This window comes from Martes martes (assembly GCF_963455335.1).
Source record: "Martes martes genome assembly, chromosome: 7".
In the NCBI taxonomy this organism is placed as follows: domain Eukaryota; kingdom Metazoa; phylum Chordata; class Mammalia; order Carnivora; family Mustelidae; genus Martes; species Martes martes.
In genome coordinates, this window is record NC_137894.1 from 86,779,035 (window position 1) to 86,800,491 (window position 21,457).

Sequence of the window (21,457 nt, forward strand, 5' to 3'; positions counted from 1 at the left end):
TTTTGCCCAAATCTTACTGATTTGTAAGAGCATATACACATACATATACATATATATGAAAATTTCCACATTCTGTTATACATATAAGAATATGTCAAAGATGTAAGCTATACATACAAGTTGGCATTAAATTTTGATAATGGTATTTTTACCACACAGATTTTTTTTTCTCTTTTTTCAGATTTTATTTATTTGAGAGAAAGAGGGAGAGGGTACAAGCTGGGAAGAAGGACAGAGGCAGAGGGAGAAGCAGACTCCCTTGCTAGGCAGGGAGCCTGACACCAGGCTCCATCCAGAACCCTGGGGATCATAATCTGAACCAAAGGCAGATACTTAATCAACTGGGCCACCTAAGTGCCCCTACCACATAGATTTTTTAATTCATTTTAATGTAATAAAACCTTTTATTTTTTTAAAGAGTTGTTTATTTTTATGAATCTTGGAATACTACATCAAAAAGTAATGATGTAGGTGACTAACATAATAAAAAGTAATAATAAAAAAAGATTTATTTATTTTAGAGAGAGAGAACAGGGGCGGAGGAAGAGGGAAAGAATCTGAAGCAGACTCCCTGTTGATTCTGGAGCCCGATACAGGGCTCAATCCCACAACACTGAAATCCTGATCTGAGCCAAAATCAAGAGTCAGACGTTTAACCAACTGAGACACGCAGGTGCCCCTATAATAAAATATTTTAATATTTTTATTTAACAGTTCCTGCTTTTTATTTCATGTAAAAAATCCTTCTGCATCGGGGCACCTGGGTGACTCAGTCAGTTAAGCACTGGCTCAAGGTCATGATCTCAGGGTTGTGGGATCCAGTCCTATATCAGGCCCCACACTGGGTGTGGAGCCTGCTTAATATTCTTTCTCTCCCCCCGCTCCTCCCACCCTCCCTCTAAAAAAAAAAAACAAAAACAAAAACAAAAAAACTGCATCCAGAAGTTAAATGTGGGGGCGCCTGGGTGGCTCAGTGGGTTAAAGCCTCTGCCTTCGGCTCAGGTCATGATCCCAGGGTCCTGGGATCGAGCTCCGCATCGGGCTCTCTGCTCAGCAGGGAGCCTGCTTCCTCCTCTCTCTCTCTGCCTACCTCTCTGCCTACTTGTAGTCTGTCAAATAAATAAAGTCTTTAAAAAAAAAAAAAAGTTAAATGTGTATTAACCTATTTTTTGATAATATAACCAAACTTTACCACAGATAACAATATAAAATTTGCAAAACTTCTTAAAAACATACATTTCTAATCTTGAGTTACTTTTTTTTTAAGGTTTTATTTATTTATTTCTCAGAGAGAGAGAGCACGCACAAGCAGGGGGAGTAGCAGATAGAGGGAGAAGCAGGCTCCTGGCTTAGCAGGAGCCTGATGCGGGATTTGATTCCAGGACCCTGGGATCATGACCTGAGCTGAAGGCAGACACTTAAGAGACTTAACAGCCACCCAGGCATCCCACTTCGAGTTACTTCTTAAAAAAATTTTTGAACACTTATCAAGTGCCCTAGCATTAATTACTGGAATCATGAGGAACAGTCTTTATTAACAACCTAACCAAAACACTAACACAGATGGGAAAAAAAAACAAAAAAACAAAACAAAACAAAAAAACAGATTTAAGAATAAAGGAGGTAGGTATATCAAAGATCCATGGCTTGAGTTATTTAGAAGTAATAAGATCGGGCAGAAAAAGCAATAATAATATAATTTTCTTGAGGAAAATAACAACACTTATAAGAAATCTAGTCCCGTCTTTAATTCAGTTAACTATTTACACACAAAGGCAGACATATAAAAGGGCCCTAATGGTCAGTGCCTAACCTCTGTAAGAATATGGTATGGCAAATGTGGTCATCTTTAAAAACAGCACAACAGGGGCGCCTGCATGGCTCAGTCGGTTGAGGGGCTGACTCTCGATTTGGCTCAGGTCATGATTTCAGGGTTGTGAGATCAAGCTCTGTGTCTGGGCTCTGAGCTGGCTGTGGAACCTGCTTAAGAGTCTCTGTCTGCTCCCCCACCCCCACTCGCTCTCTCTAAAAACACACACACACACAAAAGCACAACTAAAGTGCCTGGTCCCACTGGTATAACAAGAAAAAACCTGGCAGGGGTAGGATTTGCTAGGAAAGTCCAAGGGTCTTAAACAACAGCGATTTCCTGAGCCAAGTCTAATCAGATGAACTGTTTATCCACTGTAGCTAGCAGCACAGCTAAAGGGAAAATACAATTTGTGGTTAGTGGGTAAACCAAAGGTCAAAGATGGGGGGAAAAAATCAAATATCAAGTTTAAGTTGTAAAAAGGGTGTCATTCAACAGAAAAGGTCAGGAGTCAAAAAAGGCACAGCAACAAAAAAAGGTAAGGAACAGATCCGTGGAGGCAGGCACAAGAGGGATCCAAACAAGAGACTCTGGATGGAGGTGACAAATCAAATGTTGATACCAGTATCTTAAGTGATTATGACCAAGGGGAGCAAGGACTTATATTAAAAGGGTCAGAAGCAAATGTGCTACAGCACCAATCTGGCCATAATTTTCCCATTATCTACAAAACAGTTTTTAAAAAGATGTCTGGCTTTTTAAAAAGATTTATTTATTTTAGAGAGATACAGAGCATGAGCAGGAGTGGCAGAGGGAAAGGGAAAAAGAATCTCAAGCATATTTCGCATCAAGCACGGAGCACAATGTCGAACTCGATCTCATGATCCTGAAATTATGATCTGAGCCAGCCACCCAGGTGCCCCAAAAAAGATGTTTATTTTTAACGAAAATTAGTCTGAGTCATCAAGAAAAAAGAAAACAATTATATTCACTATGCCAAATTGAGGAAAGAAGTTAGTGTGATTTCACAGATTTTTTCATTAGGAAAAAACTTACAGAAGTATAGTACCTAAAAGGTATTATTAACCCGTTCTCTATTTGTGTTGTTATCACTGTTACAACTAAAATTTTAGCAATGCGTAATCAATACAAAAAATGAATCTTAGAACAGCCTCTGTAACTAAGGTTCACTGGTCATCACTGGGAGTTTTACTTCAACTGTATGCTAATTTGATTCAATCAATTAAAAGAATGTAAAGATCATATTCTTACCACTTTTACCATAGATGAGGGCCCCTCAGTCGCTAGGGGTTCCATAAGAAACTTTTTTAAAAAATTTTTATTTATTTATTTGACAGAGAGGGAGAGAGAGAGTGTGTGAGAACAAGCAGTGGGAGCGGTGGGCAGAAGCAGCAGGCTCCCCCTGAAGCAAGGAGCCCGACACAGGGCTCAATCCCAGAATCCCGGGATCACCACCTGAGCCGAAGGCATACGCTTAACCAACTGAGCCACCCAGGTGCCCCGAAACTTTTTTTTTCAATTTGTTTTCTGAACTTTGCATACCATATGATGCCAGCCACAGTGACAGACAGTTTCCAAGTTATCCTGTTAGCAATTTCTTTAAGCCATCTTTCAGTCCCATGTGTCAGTATGCAGTAGGACTATGTTCATTTGGAGAACTCCATTCTCAGTTTTTGACATATGAAGGAGGCCACCAGTGACTGGTGAAAGCTATTTTGCACAAAAAGCAGGGCACTAGTCTGGTAATGTCAGCCTCTCCTTCAAATTACCTCCACCAACTTCCTCTTACATACATTTGCCAACTGACTGATAGAAACAAAAAAGCTACACTGGTGTGGCAAAAGATAAGAGTAAAATTTTCATCATCCCATGACTCATCTATTCTCTATCAGAAGCCTTGTGCTCCTGTTTTAATGCTATAAAATTACACAATGCATAGAAGCGAATTATATTGTAGGTTTTGTAATTTCATAGTTTTTGTAAGTATCTCATTTAGTTCTTTACAAAACCATTCTGTTTTATATATTAATAGTGTTTATGTTTTACAAGCATGTCAAACAATACGGCAAATTTTGAAGTTCAGGTGTGAGAAAGAAGACAAAGATTCAACAGAAGCCCACAGAAAATTCCGAAGAATTACAATCTTCTGAGTCATTTCACTACACTTAGGCAATAAGGGACACAGAAAAGGTTGATCTTTACAATGAAAGATACTTATTAATGGGTTTTGTTTTTTTAAAGATTTTACTTATTATTTGACAGAGAGAGACAGAACATAAGCAGAGGGAGTGGTAGAGGGAGAAGCAGGCGTCCTGCTGAGCAGGGAGCACAATGCAGGTCTTGATCCCAGAGAGCCAAAGAAAGATGCTTAATGAATGAGACACCCAGGCGCCCCATCAATGGGTTTTATGAGGGCTGATAACCCAAATTGTACTACTCAATTTTGTATCACATGTGATAACCTAAAAATACAATAATAGTTCTACCAAAACAGCAAAAGCACTTTATTACAAACCACAGTCATCTGGCAAATAAAGGTGATTACTTCAAACACCTTCTTAAAACAATAAAGTATTTATTAAAACAAAGTCCCGTTCATTGAAAAGGTTCAGGAAGCAAGATTCTTCAGATTACTAAATTCTTACCCAGAAAAGGAAAAGTCACAGAACTAGTGATAAAACCTAATAATACCAATATATAAAATTATAATAAGTAAAATGCTGTGGTGAGATGCAATCTGTGGGGTATCTGGGTGGCTCAGCTGGTTAAGCTTCTGACTCTTGGTTTTGGCTCAAGTCATGATCTCATGGCTCATGAGACAAAGCCCCATGTCAGGCTCTGTGCTCAGTGGGGAATCTGCTTTAAGACTCTCTCTCCCTCTGCCCTTCCCTTCACTCACGCAAGCACACGCTCTCTAAAATAAATAAATCTTGGGGTGCCTGGGTGGCTCAGATGGTTGAGTGTCTGCCTCCAGCTCTGGTCATGATCCCAGGGTGCTGCTGCTTCTCCCTCTCCCTCTGTCTCTCTCCCTGCTCATGCACTCTCTGTCTCAAAGGAATAAATAAAATAAATAACTAAGTAAGTAAAAATTTTAAAAAATAAAAAACAAAATAAATCTTAAAAAAAAAAAGATGCAGTTGAGAAACTGAAAAGGTTCCATTTTAAAACACTACAATAAGTGCCGGCATTGATAACATGTCACATGATACTGAAGAGGTTTATGCAATCAGCTGAAAAATAATAGCTTCTCTATTCAGGTTGATGAGTCAACAGATTTCACTAATGTCATGTCAAATTGCTAAATGATAGTGTGATTCAAGAAAATGTTTCTACTGTTCTAAACTAGCAAAAGTCAAAATATATTTAATATTTTATCTCCCTATCTAGAAACAATGGTTCATCTTGGAGGAACTGAGTTGGCATTTGTACCGATGGTGTATAATCAGTGATTAACTCTATGAGAGGTTTTACGCCTCTTCCTGTAAAAAAAAGACCTGCTGATATTATAGCACCACTTTTATCCCAGAGAAGTTAGTATAAAAACCCCCTTGAAGGTAAAGTGAAAAAAAAAAGTCCTGGATGATGCTACAAAAATGACTAATTTTACTAAACAAAGAGTAGTTCACTCAAGAATGTTTTAAAAAACTACCTGAAAATCTAAATAAAGAGGACAAAACCTTCTGTTACAAACAGAAATCTGATAGCTTAACAGAGAGAGTTCTCAACAGGGTGTTTGACTAAAATAATAGGCTAGAGTTTGCTGAGTAAAAATGGAGCACTGAGTGTGGTACATGAACAATGAATCCTGAAACACTAAAAAAATAAAATTAAATTAAAAAAAAAAAGAATATGATTTTGAGGGGTGTCTGAGTGGTTCAGTTGGTTAAGTGTCTGCCTTCAGCTCAGGTCACGATCTCAGTGTGCTGGGATCGAGCCCCACATCGAGCCCTGCATTGGGCTCTCTGCTCAGTAAGGAGTCTATTTCTCCCTCTCCCTTTCCAAACTCTATGTGCTCATGCTCTCTCTCTCCCTCTCTCTCTCAAATAAATAAATAAATCTTAAAAAAAAAAAAAAGACTAGAACTTAATTAAGCATTCTAGGTCAAAATATAAGTATTGGATTCCTGCCACATTAAAAACCCAAGTAAATCAGCATTACCAATAACTGTACTAACACTAACTTGCTAATATCGATTCAAATAATCAGACTTACCTACATTTTTGTATGTTAATGTATATAATTTTTATGTCACAATTAACTTCTCTTAAATAAAAATAAACTAAAACTATAGCCATGAAGAAAAAATACTTCAAAAAAAGCACTAAGATAAAAACATTTCAATAATTTAGGATTAAATTTGGAACAATATGATTCTAGCCCCAAAGAAAGAAAGAAAAAAAAAAAAGAAAGAAAGAAAGAAAAAAAGATTCTAGCCCCCAAAAAAGAATAGGTTACTTAAGTGTCACTCTTTCGTTTTAAGGAAAAAAATGTATTTTAGTTTACTGGAAGAGATAAATGTACTATGCCTTTCTCAGCAACTTGAATAGGAATCTCCCATACAGTCTTTCAGTTAAATTGTTAAGTATGTTGAAAGAGATACTTAACAAAAGCAACAAATAAGACAAACAAGAGCATTCAGATTGAGAAAAGCACTATGTTTACTTCTTACCAGTCGAATGAGCTGTCTGTCTAGCCATCTGAGCACATCTGGTCCTTCCTCTGTTTCTGCTCTATAGATTGCCAGCCGGGCCATTAGAATGGCAGCTGCCTCCTGGTCAAAAGATGCAGCTATGTTTTGGATTTGAGTTTGAGCATCTGCCCAGCTAAAGGCAAGAAGAAAACATAGAGATACTGTTGAATTACTAAAGTAACATTATCACAGTTGGCTACCACACAGACTTAAATAAAAATGATGCAGAAAATTACTTCAATACTTGAAAACTCCAACATTACCTAGAAAATGAGCATTTTTTTTTAAAGATTTTATTTATTTATTTGTCAGAGAGAGAGAGAGCAAGCGAGCACAGGCAGACAGAGTGGCAGAGGGAGAAGCAGGCTCCCTGCGGGGCAAGGAGCCCGATGTGGGACTCGATCCCAGGACGCTGGGATCATGACCTGAGCCGAAGGCAGCGGCTTAACCAACTGAGCCACCCAGGTGTCCCGAAAATGAGCATTTTAAAATCACTAATAGCAGTTTCAGTATAGCATTATTTTTCAGAAAAATATATCCAAATCTAATAAAGTCCTCAAAAATAATTGTAAAGACAGATCTCCAAACACATTCCTTAAAACATTAAGACTTTTACAAGTAAAAAAATGACACAGGTATATGTGTTTGTGTGCATGTGCACACAGATACACAAGTCTCTATGTCAGACTTTGAAATTATTTCTTCAATTTTCTAAAGGCAGCAACATGGAAATAAAACAAAAAATAAAAGTTTTCCCCCAGCCTAAATAATTTTCATTTGCTAACTTGGAAAATGAACAAAATTATTAAAAAAAGTTTTCTCATTTGGTCTTTAATTCAATTATTAATGATAAAAATGATATAATTGAAGTTTCTATGTATTTTTTTCTCTCCATGCTAATACAATGACTAAAACTAATCAAAGATTAGTAACTGAAAATTTTACTTTAAGGGACTAATTTGCTATTATGTATAAAAATAGCATTTATTAAATGCACATGTTTTATAAATCCAATCCAGTCAAATTGATCTTGGGTAGACACAGCAACAGCTTATATTTGTTTGTTAGTTTAATGTTTCACAGAGTTTTGAAATACTTCAGCTGATCCTAATTCTAAAGTACCTCACTTTAACCAAGTCTGGTAATACTTAAGCGCTTTTGAAACGCTAGACCACTTTTACATGACTCAAAGATTTAAGAAGTGATCCCATGAAAATTTAGGCAGTAACATATTCAAAATTCTTCTCCCTTCTTCCTCTATTTTTAATTTGTTTCAAACAAACAATTTTTTAATATTTTCCAGATGACTAACAACTGTTAAGTATCTCAGTCTAGTGAAATAGGCAAGAGGCAAAAAAGAATGAGAATGAGTAAAAAGTAAGAACTAGTAATTTTGAAATTATTTTTAATACAACTTAAACAATGGTTATACTAATAGTTCAGTTATTTTTTAAGTTTTAATTTAAAAAACTCAAAGAACTAAAAACAAAATTATCCAAATCAGTATTTTCCCAGCTTAGATGACCATGATATTCACTTGCTTTAAAATGAAACATAAAGATGACATTTTAACTACATTGACAAGTAAGCACATGCATATTTACTAATTAAAACTTATTTAGCTATAACTTAAAAATTATGCCCTTAGAATCAAGTTTTAAGGAGTTTATTCACATGGTAAAAATCTATCTTCTGCATTTCCAATATTCCCTTCTCACTGTAATTCTTACAACTAGTTTCAAACCAAACTTTCCAAATCAAAGTTATTTTCTTTATGAAAAATAGGGTGAACTTTTGACTGTATCTCAGGAACCTGAGTCCTTTTTTTTCACATGGCTTATTCACTTAAACAATTACACTTGCCTAGGCCCCTAAAATCATACTCGTAATAAATAAAAAAATAAATAAGCGCTGATGACGGTGAAAATGGTCAGGATAAGTTAATTTGAAAAGATGGATGTTTTGGTGAGACATAATGACATAAATGGCACCAAAACACACATAATATATATCTCTATAATAACCCCATAAATTCTGTGCAAATTGAAAATATATAAACCCATGAAATTTCTCACAAGAAAGTTCCCTTTCTCTAAAAAAATTTACCTAACTTTTTTTGTTGTTTTGTTTCAGGTTTTTGTTTAACTCCCAGTTACTTATATAGTGTAGTATTATTTTCAGGAGTAGAATTTAGTGACACATCACTTACATGTAACACCCGGTGCTAAACAAAACAAGTCCCCTTCTTAATGCCCATCACCCATTTAGCCCATTCCCTGACCACCTCTCTCCTCCAGCAACACTGTTTGTACTCCATAGTTAAGAAAATGTTTTAGGGGCGCCTGGGTGGTTCAGTCAGTTAAGCATTAGACTCTTGATTTCAGCTCAGGTCTTGATCTCAGGATCATGAGTTCAACCCCTAGGATGGAACCTACTTTTAAAAAAAAGTCCGTTTTATGGTTTGTCTCTCCCCCTCTTTTCCCTCCTATGCTCATATGTCTCATTTCTTAAATTCTACATATGAGTGAAATCAGAAGTATTTGTCTTTCTCTGACTTATTTCATTTAGCATAATACACTCTAGTTCTACACACATCATTGCAAATGGCAAGATTTCATTCTTTTTGAAGGTTGAGTGATATTCCGTTTGTGTATATATATATTTATATCACCTCTTCTTTATCCACTCATCAGTCGATGGGCATTTGGGCTCTTTCAATGATTGGGCTATTACTGATATTGCTGTTATAAACATTGGGATTCGGGGTGCCTGGGTGGCTCAGTCAGTAAGCGGCTGCCTTCAGCTCAGGTCTTGATCCCAGGGTCCTGGGATTGAGCCCCACATAGGACTCCCCGCTCGGCAGGAAGCCTGCTCCCCCCTCTCCCACTCCCACCGCTTGCGTTCCTGCTCTCACTGTCTCTCTGTCAAATAAATAAAAATCTTTAAAAAAATAAAAATAAATAAACATCGGGATGCATGTATTCCTTTGAATCAGTATCTTTATATCCCTTCGGTAAATACCTAGTAATGTAATTGCTGGGTGTAGGGTAATTCTATTTTTAACTTTTTGAGGAACCTCCATACTATTTTCCAGAGTGGCTGCACCAGTTAGCATTCCCACTAACGGTGTAAGAGGGTTCCTCTTTCCTTAACATCCTTGCCAGTATCTGTTGTTTCCTGTGTTGTTAATTTTAACTATTCTGACAGGTGTAAGGTATATGTATCTCACTGTAGTTTTTATTTGTTTTTCCCTGACGATGAGTGATGTTGAGCATCTTTTCATGTATCCATTAGCCATCTGTATGTCTTCTCTGGAAAAATATCTATTCAGGTCTTCGGCTGCCCATTTCTTAACTGGATTATTACCTAACTTTTTAAAACTTTTCACTTTAAGAATCTTTTAAATAGGGATGTCTGAGTGGCTCAGTCAGTTAAGTGGCCAGCTTGAGATCTGGGCCCAAGTCATGATCTCAGGGTCCTGCCATCAAGTCCTGAGTTGGGCTCCAAACTAAGTGGGGAGTCTGCTTGAGGATTCTCTCTCCCCTTCCTCCTCTGTCCGTCCCCCTGCTCGTGTACATACTCGTTCTCTCAAATAAATAAATATATATTCTTTTAAAATGTATTTTAAACATAAAAGCTATGACTAGAGGGGTGTCTGGGAGGTCAGTTAAGCAACTTGATTCTTGGTCTTGGCTCAGGTCATGATCTCAGGGTTGTGAAATGAAGCCCTGTGTCCAGCTCCACGCTCAGTGCAGAGTTTGCTTGAGATTGTCTCCTGTTCTCTCTCTGCCTCTCCCACTCATGCTCTCTTTCTCTCAAATAAACAAATAAATCTTAAAAAAATAAAAAAAGCTATGATTAGAATAAACTCCTATACATCCATCATCTAGATTTATCAATTGTTAGCATTTTAACACATTTGCTTTACCATTTTCTCTTCCTTCATACAGATACTCTTTCCTTTGTCAAAATTCTTGGGTAAGTTAGAGATATGACCCTCTCCCTTCAAAACTTCAGTGTGTATCTCTTAAGATCAAGAAAATTATCTTCTATTCTTATATAGCCTTAATTATCAAATTCATGAAATTAAACACTGATGTAACATTATCTTATATATGAACCACATTCAAATTTGTCTCATTGTCTCCATAGTGTCTTCTACAGCAAAATTTTTCCTGACACAGGATTTTACCCAGAATCACATACTGGCTTTAATCATAACATCTCTTTAGTCTCCTTTAATCTGGACTGGTTACTAATGCTTTTCTTGCCTTCTAAGACATTTTTGACAAGTCTAAGTCAGTAGCTTTATAAAATATCCCTCAGTTGGTATGTCCAGTTGCTTCCTTAAGTAAATGTTTTGAATGTCCAATTTAAGTTGCATATCCGTGTGCATGCATGCATGTGTGTGTGTGAGAGGGCATAAATAAATTGACATGGAGGTGCCTGGGTGGCTCAGTGGGTTAAAGCCTCTGCCTTCGGCTCAGGTCACGATCCCAGGGTCCTGGAATCGAGCCCCGCATCAGGCTCTCTGCTTGGCAGGGAGCCTGCTTCCTCCTCTCTCTCTGCCTGCCTCTCTGCCTACTTGTGATCTCCATTTGTCAAATAAATAAAATCTTTAAAAAATAAATAAATAAAAAATAAAAAAATTAAAAAAAAATAAATTGACATGTTTGCCAAGAATCAAAACTTCCAAGAAATTGGTCCAGGATTTTAAGTCAAACCAAGGAAGCAGAGCAGGACAACAAACTTTTGTACGATCCTTTGCTAACCAAAAGACAATCTAACCAACTAATACTCAGTTCAAGCATAAGGCTAATGTCCATCACTCACCAAAACAATCTCATGGTTTTCAGGAATGAAGCCAGAGTTTAAATACAGTTTAATAAAGCTTTGATGCCTTCTGTGTCCATTTTCTAGCCCATGCTTAAATCAGGTAAGTTTATCCTAATCAACTCTCTCTTTTGCCTTACTCAGAAAATACATCATATAGTGATGAGCAAGAAAAGGGATCTGGTATGTCTTATCACTTTCTTTGGGAATTGTAACTACCTCAAGAAATATAGGACATTACTTTGTTACATAAAATACTACCTTATAATATTAACTGTGGAAAGACTTTCACCTTTCGTGGTCTATACAAAGTGTGGTATTGCAAACCTAGTGTCAGTTTGCCATGAGATAAGCACAGAAACTGAGAATAAATGTTTAGAAATTTTTAAGCGATTTAATAAAATAATTTTTTGTCTAATAAATCTAATAATAAAAATAGGGACTTATATTTTGAATTTGTAAAGTTACATTTTCTAATAATTCATTTTTATTGTATTTAAGAAAAGTATTAGTCTCGGGACGCCTGGGTGGCTCAGTTGGTTGGGCGGCTGCCTTCAGCTCGGGTCATGATCCCAGCGTCCTGGGATCGAGTCCCACATCAGGCTCCTTGCTCCGCAGGGAGCCTGCTTCTCCCTCTGCCACTCTGTCTGCTTGTGCTCACTCTCTCTCTCTCTCTCTGGCAAATAAATAAATAAAATCTTTAAAAAAAAAAGATTTAAAAAAAAAAAAAGTATTAGTCTCCAAAAAATTGGAAGAAAAAAAAAACAACTGTCCCTTCACTACAGAGAATTCTGAGGACTGGACTATTCTGTATCATATAGCAGACCAAGTAAGTTCAAGTCCTTTGTATTCCATAGCCTGCCCTAGAAGTACCTAATCACAAAGGAGACAATGAATAAAGGCTTGGTAAATGAATTAAATAGCTAATAAAAACTTGAAAAAAATATACAATGATAAAAGTAGCTAAGAACTTTATTATCAATTGAAAATTAATGCTATTATTATGCTATATTATTCTATACATATATACATATAATTATTGCCTATTATAGGAAAATGTTTATTAGTTTTTCTCCTCCTCTCAAAAGACTATGGTAAATACAAGAATATTTTGAACAATGTGTCTTAGGAGTCATTTTTTTTAAATTATGGTTCCTAACAATGAATGTTTTGGCCAATAAGCTGAATTAAAAAAATAAAATGCTATTAATCATAAGTGTCCACTTTCTAGTTAGAGATGTTGCTCAAAACAGAAACCCAGTTTGGAAACATGACCCAGAATAGTTCTGATATGTAAATTAAGTGTCTAACAAATACAACTCACTTCCTAGCGATGGTGGTCACTCGGATGCGTCTCTGCCCACTTGAATGCTGATACTGAGTTACAAACTGGATTGCACCACGCCCTCCTTGAGGAATAGGAGCATTATGCTATGTAAAAATAAGAGTAAAAACTAAGCAAAATCTATTACAATGTTATACAGTTTCCCTAGCATTAATGAAAGTCATTCTAAAACCGATTAGGATGCTTATTTCCAGTGCCTACCAAACAGTTGTGATTTGCCACATGAAAGAGAAATGGATCTGGGAAAGGGGAAAAATGACAAAGAAAAAGAGAAGTGAGTCCATTTAGGGTATCAGTTTCAAGTAATATATAATCGGAAGATGTAAAAGAACAAAATGAAGGGAGAAGTGTAAAGAAATTAACAGATACACAAAGGCATAGCAAGGCAATTTTGCCAAATCGTAGCTGGATAAAGAGAAACTGAACCAACTCCTTCTCCCCTCAGTATAGGAAATGAAAACAGAAGTTTTAGGAAGATAATCACATGATGAACAGATGACCAATGGAAAACTATTAATAAGAAGAGCCCAACAGTAATTTATAATAATGATCCTTAGAAAGAAATAGCAGGTGGTCAATACAAGAAAACTTCATGACCTTTAACAATAAAGATTCTTGCTTTATTGATTGACTGGTCAGTAAGAGTCACCTCTTTTTCACAAATTCTGATGGTTAAACAAAAAAACTTCTGTATCTTAGGAAGGCTAACCATGAACCCCTGTGGTTCATTTTATGTCTAATATCTATTAGTATGTAATGCAGTAATTTGTACATTACATCATTCTTTAACTTCTTCCTATGCCAGAAAAAATTTTTCACATATTAGAATCTTTACCTTCCAATCTTTTTCTACGAATTTTGATATATTAAACTTTCTTGTAGGGGCTTCATATATCGTTATATACCTTGTGACAACTAGGAGGACCCTCAATCGCTAATTACAAAAATGCATAACTAGAACAGAATTTAAGATTTTATTTATGCTTCAATTTTATATTAAGACAGAAAAAAAGAAAAAGAAAACTGAGACTAAAAGTTGGGTTGCCCAATGTTGGGCATTTGTTTCCCTAACATCTCTATTATAGTTACGGATATATATATATATATATAATATATATAAAATATATATATTATATATTATATATATTATATATATAATATATATTATTATATTATATATATTATAGTTTATCCTCTCACCAAGAGGTTTAGCCTTGAGAAACAGAAAATGATAAACAAAAATTCCAAAACAGATCAAGTTTCAAGTCATAATTACTACTGGAAAAAATATGAAACATTTATGGCCTAAATTGAGTACTTATAATATAAAAAGTCATACCTGATTGACAACCTCAAAATAGATAGCTAAGGTTGTAGTGGGACTGAGTCCACATATCTTCCATTGACAAGTGCCACCTGTTCCTATCTCCTGTAAAAATAAAAGAGTATATGTGAAAGCTAGAGAACACAATTTTTCTAAAGATTTTACTTTTAAGTAATCTATATAGCCAGGGTGGGGCTTGAACTCACAACCCCAAGATCTACAGTTGCATGCTCCACTGAATGAGCCAGCCACGTACCCCCGATCTAGTACTATAACATATAGTAAGGTAAAAAAAGGAAGGAAAAACCTGAAGTAAGAAAAACTGTTACACATTTCTTTTTTTTCTTAATATTTTATTTATTTATCAGAGAGAGAGGGAGTGAGAGAGCACAAGCAGGGAGGAGAGGGAGAAGCAGGCTCCCTGCTGAGCAAGGAGGCTGATGCAGGACTTGATCCCAGGACTGAACTGACTGAGGCACCTAGGCATCCCTACTACTACAATATATAGTAAGGTAAAAAGGGGAAGAAAAAACTGCAGTTAAGAAAAACTGTTTTGGGGTGCCTGTGTGGCTCAGTGGGTTAAGCCTCCGCCTTCGGCTCAGGTCATGATCTCAGGGTCCTGGGATCAAGCCCCGCATCAGGCTCACTGCTCAGTGGGGAGCCTGCTTCCCTCTCTCTCTCTGCCTGTCTCTCGGCCTGCCTGTGATCTCTCTCTGTCAAATAAATAAATAAAATCTTAAAAAAAAAAAAAAACTTTTACATTTCTAATTTAATGAATGTTAAAAGCTTAAGATTTTTTGAAGTCATATAAATACGTCATTAAATAAAATTAAGCAATTTTTACAAAATAAAATTATAAAACAATTCAAGTTCTTGTTAAGTATTGATACAAGTTCTTCATATTGTAAACTTAAAAAGTATACATCATTTACTTTTTTCCTAATTCTTAAAGATTTTTATTTATTTGACAGAGAGAGAACACAAGCAGGAGGAGCAGCAGGCAGAGGGAGAGGGAGAAGGAAAAGCAGGCTCCCCACTAAGCAAGGAGCTCCGTGCAGGCCTCGATCCCAGGGCCCTGGGATCATGACCCAAGCTAAAGGCAAATGCTTAACCAACAGAGCCACCCAGGCAACCCTAAAAGTACACACCATTTAATGATTTAAAAAAAGCATATACCATTTAATGAAGTAATTACAACTAACACTATCCTTCTATCCAACTAATTGATCCGTGTAAAGTGATATCGATTTAACTCATAATATATGCACATATGAATACAGGTTCTCTAGATCAGAATTCCATAATGTAAGCAGTCTGATTAAATAAACACTTTAGATATCAATTTTTACCATGAAAATTGCTTAAAGGTAACTTTTAAACTCTATATTTTTAGAGATGATTATTCACTTTGTTATCTGTCCCATCATTCTCTCTAAAGCTATATTAATTCTACCATTTTAAAGTGTATTATATGGCCACTAGATGGGACAAAAAAAAAAAAAAAAGAAAGGAATTGAAACTCAAATCTGGCTAATTTGGTTACTTTCCTGGAAATCCTACTAACAAAAAAAATTTTGGATTTGACTTTCAAAGGTCTCCAAATTTTTATATCACAGTTGTTCAGTTTTTCTAGACATAATGGGACAAGGAATAACTTGGGCAAAAAAAAAAAATAGAAGATTGCTGACAGTACAAATTTAAACAAGGTTTAGATTTAGGGGTAGATGGTAAAAGGGATATGCAAAAGGAATGAACACAAGTAGATTATACCAATGGAAATGGAAACTGAACCACATTCTACTGAAACTTAGCCCACACAATAATTTTGAAAGGAATGCTATAGGCTGCCACTCTAGGTCTCTTGTTGGTCTGCCATTTGAATTAACTGTAGTTTCCTTTTAGAGTAAAGATGACTTACATTTTCAGATACACAAGGTCCTTTAGAATTGAGAGACACACAGGGTCCAATAGCTCCTGAAATCTTTATTTCCCTTGAGGTCTGCAAAATAAGAATACAGTGAAAACCTCAGTGTACTCAAAGACAAACTCAAATATACACTCAACTACAAGTATATAAGAATAGACATTTTTTTCCATATTTAAAACTCAAAAGTCAATGAAAACATACTAATATTAGAAATAATGAATCACTGGGTACTTCTAGATTGATAATGCCCAAATTTAAAATCTAGCCCTGACCTAACTTTAATATTCTATTTCCAAATGGCCATAGGAGGACTCCATTTGGAAACCTCACTCTCAATTCAAAATAATACCATATCCAAAATTCATACATCCTAATTCAAAACCTTAAATGCTATCTTCTGTTTTCTTCCCTTAGAAAATCTGTCACCAAGATTGGTTTCTTTCCAATTTCTACTGACACCAAAATTCAAGCTATTGTTACTTTCTATCAAAAAAATCAGGGGGTGCCTGGGTGGCTCAGTCTTTTGAATATCTGCCTTCAGCTCAGGTCATGATCCCAGGATCCTGGGATTGAACTCCACATCAAGCTCCGGGTCGGGCGCTCTGATCAGCAGTAAGCCTGCTTCTCCCTTTCCCTTTGCCATTCCCCCTGCTTGTGTCACTGTCTGCCAAATAAATAAATAAAATCTTAGAAAAAAAAAAAATAGGTAGCCTAGTTCACTTTTCTTGAGATTCTTTTTCCCAACAAACTGAATATCACAGTCAGACAAATTTTACTCGAAAACACTGTTCTTCATTAATTTACAATGGCTTCTTCGGCCTAGACATGCATCTCCAAACTACAACCAACCACAAAATTGAAACTATTTCCCTTACATTGCAATAAAAACCATTCACTCACTGGGAAGTTTCCCCAAATATACCATGCTGATTCTCACTTCTTTACCTCTCCTCAAATGGGATCCTAACTAAAATGTGTTCTCCTCAACCAGCTTTAATTCTGCCATCTTTTAAAACCACTGTAAGTTACTATAAAACCATTTATCAAAAAAACAAAAAAAAACATTTATCAAGAGTAAACTGTGTCCTGCGTACATTCATGTTTCTTCCCTAAACCTTTGTAGGACTTTTATATCTGTTATTTCACTCTATCACAAGTGTTAATCTTATCCTTCTATCAAAACTTTTTTTTAAGTAGCTTCGCACCCAAGGTGGAACTTGAATTCAAGATCTGAGATCAAGAGCTGCACGCTCTACTGGCCAAGCCAACCAGGTGCCCCAAGATTGAGTTTCTTCTTAATAAAACCTGTGCCCTATTTATCCCTTGAGATCTCTATAATTTGTAATTTCCTTTTTTAATGCTGGACATAGAGCAAGCATTCAAATAAAAAGATTAACAAGAAACATTTAATGGAAATTCAAAATCAATGTATTTGTATTACACTTGTAACTAGCACTAAGCCTTTGGGTTTTTGTTTTGTTTAAAGATTTATTTATTTTAGAGAGAAAGAGGAAAGGGGAGGGACAAAGGATGGCAAGAGAGAATCTCAAGCATACTCCCCTCTTAGCCTTGAGCCGGACGCGGGGCTCAATCCCACAACCTGAGCTGAAACCAAGAGTCGGATGCCCAACCGACTGTGCCACCCAGGTACCCCCAAGCCTTTGGACTCTTCAAATCCAAATTTGAAGTGAATGACAGAAGTGACCAATATCAACAACCTACCAACCATAAAACAATTACTAATTACCTAAATAGTACAGAACAGGTTTCTTTTAAGTTAGTTACTAACTCCTACAATTAAAAAAATCTAGCATTAACAATAGCAAACACAACACTAAAAAGATAAAGCACACTTAAAATGGAAGTTTACCTATATAGTATCTTCCTTTCTAACAATAATTTGGAAATGCTCAAGTAAAATTTCATGTATATTTAATGATGACACATTTTTCTGGTAAAATCTCTAATTCTGGTTTTTGAAATAAAACCACCACTATTTTTAATACATATATTGAATTTGATTGATATTTTAAAATCACACTCAAGCCTACAAATTTCTTCGATAACATACCATACATATCAAGTTTTGGCTCTTACCTTTATTTCTAATGTACCACCAAAGCCCATTTTAAACTGTCCATGCATATCTTTGGTAAAGACTCTTTGAAAAGTCTGCTTGAATAAGGAAGTGTTGAAAGAATCACCCATTACCATGTATCCTCTGCATGGAAAGAACAAAAAATAATGAAAGTGGCACAAGTATTGGGTCCATGTGTTAAAAACAGAAAAGTAAATTACCTTTCAGTACTATAAATTTTGAAGATGCTTTCCAAAATGTGCTATATTATCATCAATTTTTAAAAACTCAAATATATGAGACTATCTTCACCCCACAAATAATCTCAATCCTGAGGGTATCTGAGTGCCCCTAACACTTGCATTGGTCCTCAGTAATTTACTAAAATTCCTTTATAAACAGATTATAACACATTACAAAATTCAAAAGGTACAGAATGGTGCATGGTAGCAAATACGTCTCTCCCATTCTAGCCACCCAGTTCTCCATACTGGTGAAGATACCTGACAGTTTACAGCACATGTTCTCATTCTTAAAAACAAATATATACCTGTGTATGTATATATTTGCATATACTGTCCCTGTGTATATCACATCAAACTTAACAGGATCACATTCAGTGAGACTAGGAGACTGAAGGGCCGTTTTCACTTTAAGCTCTTATACACTGCTTGATTTTTTTCAGTAAGCATATACCTATTTTAATTTTTTTGAAGTTTTAAAAAACATTAACTGTCAAAACTAATTCTGAGATACCATTTTGTTCTTACAGATCGGCAAAAATCACAGTTTGACAACATATTCTTTGGATGAGACTATGGAAACACAGATGGGAGTGCAAAACGATGGAACCTGAATGCAGGAGAAATTGACAATATCTAACAAAATTACCTATGTGTTTTCTCTTTACTCTAGCCAACCCACTATTGGGAATCTATCCCAAAGATATTCTGGAAAACAAAAACAAAAGAAGAATATACGCACAAGAGTATTCACTATTTCTAGTAATAAAAGATTGGAAACACTCCAGATAACAATCTGGATGATCATCTATTAGAGACTAGTTGAATAAAGTATGGTACATCTACACAATGAGGTAATAAACTCCTATAGACCAGTAGAGTATAAGTGAAAATGCAAAGTTGGTAAAGATATGTAGAATTTTCTGCTTCTCATACAAAAAGAGGATACACACACCCATATACTCACATGCATACAAATATTTACATATATTTCCTCATATTTTTAAAATACTTAAGTAGCTTTAAAACAAAATATAATCAAAATTTAAAATAGGCCAAAGAATAAAACTGATATGGCATAATTAATTGATAATTTTATTTTTGATACTATGAAACTCTTGATTTATGTTATCTCTGATGCTATTATACACCCTTTTTTTAAAGATTTATTTATTTATTTGAGAGTGAGAGAGCATGTGCACATGAGAGAGAGAGCATTAGCTGGGGGAGAGGCAGATGGACAAGGAGAGGCAGATGGACAAGGAGAGGCAGACTCTGTGTTGAGCAAGGAGGCAGACATGAGGCTCGGATCCCAAGATCCTGGGATCATGACTCGAGCTGAAGGCAGACACTTAATAGACTGAGCCACCCAGACGCCCCGATATTATACCTTTGTAAATGCTGTTTTCTCTATGTTTGTCACCAGTATACAAAAATATAGTTGAATTTTGTATGCTGACCTTTATCTAGAAGTCTTAACAACTTAACATTTTAATTCCAATAGCAGTATATAAATTCTTTCAGACTTTCTATTTCAACAAACATGTCCATCTATGATGTTCTGTTATCACTAAACCTGGTAATGCATAATACATTAAGGACAACTTACACCACCCCACTAATTTTTCCTCCTTTACAGCAAACCACGATGAAAGAGCTATCTATACCTTTAACTATCAGTGTGGCCCCTGGTCCAGCAATATTGGCATCACCAAGGATTTTGTATGAAAAGCAGAATTTCAAGTCTCGTCCCACGCACAGTAAATCCAGAATCTGTACTTTTAACAAGATACCCAGCTGACCTACATATGTGAAAGTTTGAAAAGTTGTAATCTATACCAGCTGTTACCAATCCCGTCTTCCTATTCTTCTAGTTCACTCTAAGTCAACTTTCACTGCTCTTAGGAAGGTCACCAATGATCTTTGTGGTGTTAAATTGCAAAATCTCACAACTCTACCATTTTCATTGCTATTAAAAAAAAAAAGAAACACCAAAATTCTGACAGTTCCCACATTTTTATCTCCAGCCCAGACCTATCTCCTGCACTCTATGTTTTAATATCTGACTGCCTACTCAATACCTCCTTATGGATGTCAAATGGCATCTGAAACCAAACATATTCAGAACCGAACTCCCAATCTTCTCCCCAGATACTCTTCTTTCCACAGTCTTATTCAACAAAGGGCAATCCTTCCAGTACACTCCTGATTTTCCCAAACCCCAGATCCAACCTATCAGCAAATCTAAATATACCCAAAATCCAACCACTTCTCAGCCACCACTTGGTATTCCTGTATCCCTATATATCTCTACTGTAGACAACTGAAGTCAAATGGTCCCTTTAAAACATTACATCACATCATATCACACCTCAACTGAAAACTCTCCAATGACTTTGCATCTCACTCAAAGTAAAATCTGAAGCCTTACAACAGTCAAAAGACCCTCACAATCTGTCCTTCTCACTTACCCCACTCCAGCTACAAATCTAACACCCTTAATGAAAAAAATCTCAACTAAGGACAGAAAATTCTTCAACCTGATAAACATATCTACAAAACCCCACAGCTAACATCACACTTAACGGTGAAAGATGAAATAGTTTCCCCCTAAGATCAAGAACAGGCAAATCTATAGACAGAGAGTAGATTAGTGGTCCAGGCTGAGGGGCAGGGTAGGGGGGAAGGGAGAACAAGGAAGCAGGAAAGGGAAATGACTGCTAATGGGTACAGAGCTACTTTCTGGGGTAACATAAATGTTCTAAAACAAAACTTGGTGATGGTTGCTCGACCTGTGAATAACCAAAAACAAAACATTAAATTTTAAGCTTTAAACGGGAAATTTTATGGTGTGTGAATTATACCTCAAAAAGCTACTACAGGGGCCTGGCTGGCTCAGCGGGTTGGGCCTCTGCCTTCAGCTCAGGTCATGATCTCAGGGTCTTGGAATCGAGTCTTACATCGGGCTCTCTGCTTGGTGGGGAGCCTGCTTCCCCCCCCACCCCGCTCTCTCTGCCTGCCTCTCTGCCTACTTGTGATCTCTATATGTCAAATAAATAAATAAAATCTTTAAAAAAAAAAAAGCTGCTACAATAATAAAACAATGCACGATATCAAGACAGCTTTTCAAACAGAACTTGTGCCTTTATAACTGAATTTCAGAAAAAATTTAAAGTGAGCTTTACTGA

The 21,457-nt window shown here is 36.1% G+C and overlaps 1 protein-coding gene across 1 annotated transcript in view; it reads right to left on the bottom strand.

Annotated features, from left to right (window-relative positions):
- The window catches only part of SEC23A (SEC23 homolog A, COPII coat complex component), a 63,634-nt gene that overhangs the window by 23,350 nt on the left and 18,827 nt on the right, over positions 1-21,457 (bottom strand). Inside the window, exons 10-14 of the mRNA XM_080808019.1 lie at positions 18,048-18,171; positions 15,942-16,022; positions 14,039-14,128; positions 12,679-12,785; positions 6,501-6,654 (exon numbers count right to left, since the gene is read on the bottom strand). Of these exons, the coding sequence (XP_080664145.1) occupies positions 6,501-6,654; positions 12,679-12,785; positions 14,039-14,128; positions 15,942-16,022; positions 18,048-18,171 (556 nt within the window). The remainder of the gene's footprint in view (positions 1-6,500; positions 6,655-12,678; positions 12,786-14,038; positions 14,129-15,941; positions 16,023-18,047; positions 18,172-21,457) is intronic.